Source organism: Drosophila takahashii, chromosome 3R (genome assembly GCF_030179915.1).
Source record: "Drosophila takahashii strain IR98-3 E-12201 chromosome 3R, DtakHiC1v2, whole genome shotgun sequence".
Taxonomy (NCBI): Eukaryota; Metazoa; Arthropoda; class Insecta; order Diptera; family Drosophilidae; genus Drosophila; species Drosophila takahashii.
Genome location: NC_091681.1, coordinates 38,705,600 through 38,714,512, shown reverse-complemented (window position 1 = coordinate 38,714,512; position 8,913 = coordinate 38,705,600). Strand labels below are relative to the sequence as shown.

The following is an 8,913-nucleotide window of genomic DNA, read 5'->3' as shown; positions in this document are numbered from 1 at the left end:
TAATTAAGACCAAAAGAGCTGTAACCTGTGATATTCTACAAGATCTCCCTTGAAACTATCTATTTTCAGCTTATAAAATAATAACAAATCGCCATCATGTTCGTAAAACTCTATTTACACCAACAGACTTTCATTTTTTGTACTTAACACGTAGTTTTTTATATCAATTATCAGCTAAAATAGTTCGATGGAGGCAATATGGTTTCGAATCAGCGCCTTTGTCTTGCCCTGCTTGGAGGCTCCTCCTGCGTCGTCTCCTCAGCCGCCGCTTCCTGCTTAGGTTTCGGTGCCTGTTGGGCCTTGATTTCATGGTCCAGCCGCTCCTTGGCCCGGAAAACCTTCGACTGGAGGTAGAAGGAGCCGCCCTTGGAGCGCTCGTTCATCTGGAACAGGTGCTCGTAGTTCTTGAGGATGGCCTCCACGTTCTTGGGATCGTCGATGTTTAGGATCTGCTTGGCCTCTTCCAGCGTCATGCCTGCGGGAGGGGATTAGATTGTAAATTCTGGTATATATAATGACTAGGATCCAGACTCACCTGTGCGCAGATTGGACTCGGCGCTCTTGTCGCCCTGCTTGCCTCCGCCCGCTCGACGTGCCGCTTCCTGCGAGGCGGCGATCTCCTGGCGCAGCGCCTTGGTGAAGGCTCTTCCCACCGCCTGGGCGCCCAACACGATGATCTGGGCGATGTACTTGGCCATGGTCGGTTCCGGTTCAAACGTAAAATCTGTGGCCCTCTGTGATTTCAACTTTGATTTTGGGGACGCCTTAAAAACGTGTCGCTTAAATTACGCAACAGCTGATTGGCCTCGGTGGCTCCCAGTCGAATATTTCGTAGATGCCGTTCTAAAGATACTATTTTAGTGCATTTAACACACAATTTTGACTTAGGTTTTGTGTTATTATTTAAGTACCAGGTGAATTTGATCTTTTACGCCAGGTAATTTACAAAGTTTGCTGGCGGCGAAAATAAGAAAACAGCTGATGGGCTAGGGATGGTAGTCGGCGCCTATCGATAGCAGTCGATAGGTTTTGTAGATTATTTCCCGGAAACATCTAGCTACTTCAATATAGCTATTTTTTTACAATCGATAGTAACAATGTTGTTGTCAATTATCGTTCTTAAAAATTCAAAAAATTAAGCTTGCATAAAATGTAACTTTTCAAATTATACTAAAAACTACTATTAATGTTCTATAAAAATTTAAATTTTATGCTTTCAAATGTTTATTTCAAAATCAAGTGAAATATACCTGCTTTTTACAGTAGCAGAGCTGCTTTCCTTGTCAGTTATCGTTTTTAAAAATTCAAAATTCAGATGCCTCAGGAGCCGAAATGGAAAAAAGCCTACGACCGACTGATCCGCGAGCACTACGATGACCAGAGGCAGGTGCATCTGCTGCAGCGCCAACTGCGGCACTTTCGGTCGAAAAGGGAGCGCCTGCAGCAACAAATCGAGGAGGAGAGCAGGGGCATGGACGTCTGGATGAGCATGATGGCCAACCTGCGACGCGGCGTCGAGCGCTTTCAGAAGCACAAGCATCTGCTCACTCCCAAGAAGAAAAAGCAGTTGCGCCGGATAATGAGGCAGCTGCCCAGTGACACTCTGGAGCAGCGGGTGCGACTGATGGAGGTGTCGGAGAAGTTGGTTCCGAAACCGTGCAAGGAGGTTACCCACTCAGAAGCCCCCGGGGATCAACCCATTGTCAGATACTCTGTCCCACTGCAGAAACCCTGTGATCCCAAAACTAGGTCCTCGGTGGACAAGCGCCTCTCCAGGATCAATGCTGATCTGCAAGCCCTTCGCCGGATCCACGAGAAAACCTTGTCTGTGGTGGCAGATATACGTTCCCTGATGGCCACCCTCAACTATTTGGAGCGTGGTCATTGCACCAATATTAAAATCACCCCTTATGGGGAGTCGGCGAACTCCGTTTCGCCCGCGAAGGCCACCATTAAATTGGATCGCCTGCGAAGGACCAAGCACAGGACGCACTACACCCGGGAGATGATGGACATTCGACCGCCGTACATCCTAGACCATGTGCCACAACTCAAGCCCGACATTTTTGACTTACTCGATATAAAGTCCAAGAAACATCACTAAATCCATCTCTGTGGTGGGGACAATAATTTATTACGCCAAGAATTAGTCTACTTAAACATAGTCTACTTGAACATGTTCTATGCTACGCTAATCCTGTCCAGCTTCTTCCTCCGTTCGATATGTACAATTTACAATAACAACTAAACTCAATGATCTTGTCTTTGTATTATAACTAGACTTTGGATTATAAGCAAAATTCAAGCGATCTTTGTTAAATTAAAAATAAATTATTTTTAATTAAAGATCCCTAGAAATCGTATGTTTAGAATACGTTTTTGCTTATAATACAATATCTAGTTTGGGAACTGCCTTCTTTTCGGTGGCAAGATATCTTTATTTTTCCAGTTCCCTAACTTTTTAAACTAGATGATCATTGAACTAGGGTTCGCTTCCCTATTAGCCTGGCACTTTATCATATGATATATTTTGTGCAGTTGTTCCCATCAACAATCTCTCTGCTTTTTATGGCCTCTCTGTGCTTTTTCTTTTGGGCTTAACCCAAAATGAAGGGTCATCTCAACAGAATCCCGGATTGGTGTGCTCGATGATGCAGCGCTTGCAGTACTTCTTGACTGCCCGGTAGCCCTCGATGGACACCGGGCAGTCCTGGATGTTCAGCTGCTGGAGTCCGCGACAATAGTAGGCGATGCACTGGACGCCGCGATCCGTGATCATGTCGCAGCTGCGCAGGCTGAGCTTCTTAAGGTTGGGACAGCTTTCGGCGAGGGCTCTCAGTCCCGCGTCGCTCACATCGCACTTGCCAATGTCCAGTGCTCTGAGCCGCGGACAAGAGCGGGCCAGCACGGTGATGGAGTCATCGCTTACCGCCTCACATCCTCGGGCATTCAGATAGCGCAGCTTATAGCACCTCCTAGCAATGACCTTCAGCCCGGCATCCGAAACGCGTTCGCACTTGGCCACCGAAAGGTAGCGAAGCGCCGCCCCCAACTTGGCCAGCTCGTAGAGGCCAAAGTCGGTGATGTTCAGGCAGTCGGACACACTGAGCTCCTTCAGCGACACACAGAAACTGGGCACAAACTTCAGACCCGCATCTATAAAATATGGTATATTATATATGGTTCGTAAGTAGCAATAATCCTCTCCAACTCACCTGTAATTTGTATGCAGCGCCGCAGATACAGATACACCAGCTGGGGACAATTCTTGACCACGATCTTCAGGCCCATGTCGTCGATGGCCATGCAGTCCGTGAGGTCCAGATACTGCAGCAGGAGGCGACGCGGGGGCTCCACGTGGGGATTCGGACTGATGCTGCTCACCTGGCTGCAGCCTAAGGAAATTTAAGATTGAACAAATGTTGGTAAATAAAATTTGAATTTTTAAAAGGATTTGTGTTTGATCAGAACAAACAAAAAGGGGTTAAAAGCTAAAAATTCATTCTTAATAATCTTTTTAGAGACTAAAGCATGAGACACTTAATCGCAGGGTCACGGGTTCGGCCCCAGGGTGGGCGCCAAATGTTATGAAAAGAAGGTTTAAGGCACGCGCTAGGCTCGTTATTAAATTCCAAATCGATTGATTTTTAAGTTTGTGTCAAAAGTAAATTTTAAAATGATTTGTGATTGATCAGACCAAACAAAAAGAGGTTTAAAGCAAAAAAAATACTTTCTTAATAATCTTTTTAAAGATTAGAGCATGAGACACTTAATCTTAAGGTCACGGGTTCTGCCATACGTTGGGCGCCAAATGTTATGAAAAGAAGGTTTAAAGCACGCGCTAAGCTCGTAATTGAATTCCAAATCGATTAGTTTTTAAGTTTGTGTCAAAAGTAATTTAATTAACTGGATATAACTAAGAATTTTGTTAGCAAGCTATTTAAATATCCAAATATCTCCACTCACCTGTCACATCCAGGTGTTGCAGGTTGCTGCACTTGGTCAGCGCCTCGACCAGCGCCTGATTGGAGACGCCCACGCAGGTCTGCAACTGAAGGTGCGTTAACTCCGGACATCGGCGGGTGAGCAGCTGGAGGCCCTTGTCCGAAATGCGGCAGCCGTCGGAGAGCATGACGCGCTCCACTTCCGGACAGGCGCCGTTGCAACTCTGACCGCACAGCTGCCGGAAGATCATCTTCAGCGTCTTGTCGCCATTGAGGTGCTCGCCCCTTAGCGATATGACCTTCCAGAGGATGGGTCGCCAGGCGAGGTGCTCGAATCTCCGGCAGACCCGCGCCACGTTGCACAGCTCGCAGCTGTCCAGCCAGGAGAAGATGCGGACGACGGCCTCGTCGGGCAGACGATCGAAGAGCGGTCCGCAGCGAAAGGGACCCTTGCGGTTCCAGGGCGGCGGTCCAATGGCTGTGACAGGTGCACCTCCTCCTCCTACGACTCCTCCTCCTCCTCCTCCATTGCTGGAGACTCCTCTTCGCGGCGTTGTAGTCGGCGTACTGCTGGCCATTATTCCCGCTCCACTGGCCGTCGTGGTGTTGGTCACATTGCCCGTCCCGCCACTCGAATGATGACCCGTCGGCGAGGGCGAGACCAGCGTGGCATAGCCCTGGTCCAAGCTGGGCGAGAAGCGGCCCAGGTTGCACAGGCCATCCGACAGACTCTGGCCCTTGGAGTGCAGGTGGTTGGAGTTGGAGCTCCGGTTCAGCAGGTAGCGATCCGAGCCACTCGTCTCGCTGGGACTGGAGGCACGCGGATGGAGCAGGCGTTCTGGAGGAGACACAAAATTGAATTGTAGTTGATAACATTCTAAATGGAGTTGTGCATAAATCAATACATGAAAACTATTTTGTATGGAAATTGTTGTTGGAACTGCCATACACTTTTACCCTTTACAACGTTTGCAACGCAATTGAATACCCTATAATATAGGGCCTAAATGTATCAAACAAATTCCAATATGATTCGAAAATAGAATTGGAGTATTTATCTCCGTATGTTATGAATCTGACCCAGTGGCAGATCTAGGATTTTGTTGTTGGGGGGATATCAGAACCATTTATTTGTAATTTGTAATTTTTCACCCCCACTAGAGTGGAGGGTGATTTGTCCCCCGTGGATTCGCGCATGGTTGTATTGTAATCGCAAAAATAATCTACAAAAACTAGAAATTTAATATTCATCATTCTATCGCCTACAACTCTTTCAAAGGCGCCATTGTAAGCGATTAAATTGAAGCAGTTCTGTTGTAAAGTTTTGAACCGGTCTCATCCAGAATTTTTTTGTGTTTTTCCAAAATAAGTTGCTAATGAGATAGGCTTTTTTGAGGTATGTTATGAATGCTCGAAAAACAAATAAAAATCGAAGTATTTCCTAGAAAATTGAACACTTGTAATAATTCGTCTTTGAACTCTGATTTTGGTTTTTTTTCCAATATTGGGTTACGTTATCAATGGTCAAAAATCAAAGTATTTCCTAGAAAATTGAAAACTTGTCATAATACGTCCTCCAACTCTGATTTTGTTTTTTTTTTCCATTGCGTGTGCGTATCGTTATCATCTTAGAATGGGAATCTTTTAGGTATAAAAAGACGCAAACTTCCGATCGATTTCAGTTTGAAAACATTCATCAATATGAAATTACTTGTAAGTACTCTAGTTCGTAAAAAAGAAAACCAAAATTGTATATTGCTTCTCCCTTTAGATTGTCCTTCTTGCTTTGGTAGCCGCAGTTTCGGGGCAACAAATGATAGTTTATCCCATAACTACAGACTATGGTTGCTATTGTCCAGGATACTATATTGGAGTGATATGGGTTGCTCCTGTTTATTGGTATGATCCGCGTAGATATCGAAGGGACGGACACAGTAGACGAAAGCGGTGCGCCTTGTCTTTCCCCTGCAATCCGTATCAACGTGGGTAAAAACTCTAATAAAATCATAATGGTTATCAACATGAATAAAAGCGAATGAAACAAGCCGGATATGGCGAAAATTTATGGAAAAATGGATTTATAGATATTGAAGTATAGTTGATTTTTATACCCTTGCAGAGGGTATTATAATTTTGGTCAGAAGTTTGTAACGCAGTGAAGGAGACGTTTCCGACCCCATAAAGTATATATATTCTTGATCAGGATCAATAGGGGAATCGATATAGCCATGTCCGTCTGTCCGTCTGTCCGTCTGTATGTCTGTTTCAATACCGTTTGCGAGCTCAGTTTAAAAGCTAGCGCCTTGAAACTTTCACAGTCGTCCTAAAACATGTGTACGCAGATCAAGTTTGAAAGCCGACCCGATCGTTTCCGTCCTCGTTTCAATTATAAAATATTTTGTTGTTTATTAATTCATGTTGCTAGTCTAGTCAAGTTTTAATTCGTAAAATCTGCAAGGGTATTAAAACTTCGGCTTGCCGAAGTTAGCTTCCGTCCTCGTTAAAGTTATTTTTATACCCTTGCAGAGGGTATCATAATTGAGTCAGAAGTTTGCAACGCAGTGAAGGAGAAGTCGGAATCGGCCGGATCGGACAGCTATATCCTATAGTTCCCATATGAATATTACGAAAAATAATGAAAAAAAGTCTAGCTTCGGTGTTTATACCCGTTACTCGTAGAGTAAAAGGGTATATTAGATTCGTGCAAAAGTATGTAACAGGTAGAAGGAAGCGTTTCCGACCCTATAAACTATATATATTCTTGATCGGGATCACTAGCCGAGTCGATCTAGCCATGTCCGTCTGTCCGTCTGTCTGTCCGTCTGTCTGTCTGTCTGTCTGTCTGTCTGTCTGTCTGTCTGTATGAACGCTGAGATCTCGGAAACTATAAAAGCTAGAAGATTGACATTTTGCATGCAGATTCTAGGAGTTCCTACGCAGCGCAAGTTTGTTTCAAAATGGTGCCACGCCCCCTTTAACGCCCACAATCGCTTATATACGATTTTAAAAATTTCAATATTTTGGAAAAGTAAAAATGCAGTTTTATTGTGTTTATCAATACCTATCGAAATGTAGAAGAAATTTTTTAAATCGGACCATTCGTTAAAAAGTTACGGCGGATCAAAGTTTTTCTCCATCTCTTTCGCACTCCCTTTAGCTGAGTAACGGGTATCTGATAGTCGGGGCACCCGACTATAGCGTTCTCTCTTGTTTTTTAAATATTACCTTCAACTTTTGAGAATAATGTCTATAATATATTTCTGAGTTTCGGATAAAATTTAAAAAAAATCGAACGACAATAGGAAGGTAAGAGTTTCATTTCTATTTCTATTGTATCTTAATTATTAAGGATCATTAATTTCACCCACCTGGCAGTCGCTCATTCCCGCTGCCGCTGCTGTAATCCTCCATGTAGTAGCGCTCGTTTTGGTACTGACTCGCCTCGGCCCCCAAGGGAAGAGCCCTTAGAGCATTGCCCAGATACAGGGACTCCATCTTCTTGTCCAGCAGGTACTGGGCTCCATTGCTGCCGGCGCCGCCATTGCTGCTCAGTACAGTGGGCACACTGCACCGGCCACCTTGGGCTCGTCTTCGTCCTCCAGCGGTGGCTCCACCAGTGCCTCCTCCACTGCCTCCTCCGCCACTTCCTGTGCCTCCGCCGCCTCCGCCATTATTGTCACTGGAATCCTCCGTGTCCGCACTGTTGCCGTGCATCCAACTGGGTCGCTGTGTCCCGAATTGCAGGACATGCTCCAGGGTGAGGAAGTTCCGGGGCTGCGGCACGGGGGCCACTGGATTCCTGGAGGCCGGAGCCGGCGGCAGTTCGGGGGATTTCTTCGCATGCCTGCCCACCGAAGCCGTCGAATGGGCTCCATAGGTGCTGGCCTGTTCGGGTCGCGAGTGGCGACCTCGCAGCTCGAAGGTTGCCGCCTTCTGCTGCACCATGTGGAGCACCGTCGAGGAGGCGGCCACCTGGTCACTGGTCGCCGTTTCATGGGCCACTTCCATGCCCGGATTGGGCGACTTGCGGGACATCATCTTGTAGGCCTGCGGATCCAGTGGACTGGAGCTCAGCGGATGCGGATGGTGGTAGTGATCGCGCACCGCATTGCTGTTGCGGCCCAAGGAAGCTAGTGGACACTCCAGGTCGCTGCTGCGACGGCTGCTCGTCTTGTGCGACATGGTTGGGTCCTCCTTTCGAGGGATTTGTCTCTCAGCTAGAGGCCTCTAGAATGGCGCGAATGTCTGGAAAACAAAGGGTGATTTTAGATTAGAGATAAGTTTAATTAAATTTTAAGTATTAAGTGTAGCTGCAGTCAAAAGAAAACCTAAAAAAAGCTAGAATCCTAAATGATCTAAGTTCTCAAGTAGGTTTTTGATATAATATAATACTTAATGATGATAATGATAAAGAAAACCTTAAAATATGCTAGAATCCTAAATGATCTAAGTTCTTAAGTAGGTTTCTGATATAATATCACTACTTCTTAAGTATCTTAAGTAGGCTTTTAATGTAATATCACTACCTAATTATTTTATAATTATAAGTATTCCCTTTTTTCATAGCTGATAAATTCATTAAAATATAAATTAAAATATAAAATAAAATAAACTACTGAAAATCTTGTTTAATTAAAAGACAACCCTTTTCAACCTTTACTTAGTCAACAACCTTTAAAAACTAAAAAAAAAGAATGAAAATTTGCAATTAATTGGAATTAATTATAAAATTCCATAATGTATTTTATCCCAAAAAGCCAAAAAAAAAAACGTTTATCGCAGCTCGACGAATGGAATTCAAATCTGCGATGGCCATGGGAACACGGAATGCCTGGTGGAAGTGTGTGGGTAGCCTTTTGTGGGTCTGCATGCCATTCGCAATTATTAGAGGAAAAAGCGGCGATGGAGAGTCATAACTGGGAGTCATAAAATACATATATATATAAGTATAGATTTTCTACGCGAACCA

The 8,913-nt window shown here is 44.8% G+C and overlaps 3 protein-coding genes and 1 long non-coding RNA gene across 4 annotated transcripts; 2 read left to right on the top strand and 2 right to left on the bottom strand.

Moving 5' to 3' along the window:
- Positions 1–94: 94 nt before the first annotated feature.
- Positions 95–1,010, bottom strand: blp (mitochondrial import inner membrane translocase subunit Tim16). The gene is made up of 3 exons (XM_070217645.1): positions 912–1,010; positions 536–852; positions 95–475 (listed from the first exon to the last, which is right to left on the bottom strand). The coding sequence occupies exons 2-3, from the start codon at positions 696–698 to the stop codon at positions 210–212; spliced, it is 429 nt and encodes a 142-aa protein (XP_070073746.1). The 5' UTR covers positions 699–852; positions 912–1,010; the 3' UTR covers positions 95–209.
- Positions 1,011–1,269: 259 nt separating this feature from the next.
- LOC108057098 (uncharacterized) lies at positions 1,270–2,254 on the top strand. Its single transcript, XM_017141225.3, has one exon. The coding sequence runs from the start codon at positions 1,316–1,318 to the stop codon at positions 2,102–2,104; it is 789 nt and encodes a 262-aa protein (XP_016996714.3). The 5' UTR covers positions 1,270–1,315; the 3' UTR covers positions 2,105–2,254.
- Fbxl7 (F-box and leucine-rich repeat protein 7) lies at positions 2,112–8,126 on the bottom strand. Its single transcript, XM_070217119.1, has 4 exons — positions 7,313–8,126; positions 3,967–4,782; positions 3,216–3,395; positions 2,112–3,156 (listed from the first exon to the last, which is right to left on the bottom strand). The coding sequence occupies exons 1-4, from the start codon at positions 8,124–8,126 to the stop codon at positions 2,621–2,623; spliced, it is 2,346 nt and encodes a 781-aa protein (XP_070073220.1). The 3' UTR covers positions 2,112–2,620.
- Positions 5,253–6,046, top strand: LOC138913674 (uncharacterized). The gene is made up of 3 exons (XR_011419481.1): positions 5,253–5,340; positions 5,577–5,657; positions 5,716–6,046. It is a non-coding gene; the product is annotated as an uncharacterized lncRNA (long non-coding RNA).
- Positions 8,127–8,913: the final 787 nt, after the last annotated feature.

Coding starts and splice junctions, on each gene's coding strand:
- Fbxl7 (XM_070217119.1), bottom strand. CDS start 8,126: ATGTCGCACAAGACGAGCAGCCGTCGCAGCAGCGACCTGGAGTGTCCA. Junction 4,783..7,312: donor CGGGAATGAGCGACTGCCAG/GTGGGTGAAATT, acceptor TGTCTCCTCCAG/AACGCCTGCTCCATCCGCGT. Junction 3,396..3,966: donor GCAACACCTGGATGTGACAG/GTGAGTGGAGAT, acceptor AAATTTCCTTAG/GCTGCAGCCAGGTGAGCAGC.
- LOC108057098 (XM_017141225.3), top strand. CDS start 1,316: ATGCCTCAGGAGCCGAAATGGAAAAAAGCCTACGACCGACTGATCCGC.
- blp (XM_070217645.1), bottom strand. CDS start 698: ATGGCCAAGTACATCGCCCAGATCATCGTGTTGGGCGCCCAGGCGGTG. Junction 476..535: donor CGAGTCCAATCTGCGCACAG/GTGAGTCTGGAT, acceptor CCCCTCCCGCAG/GCATGACGCTGGAAGAGGCC.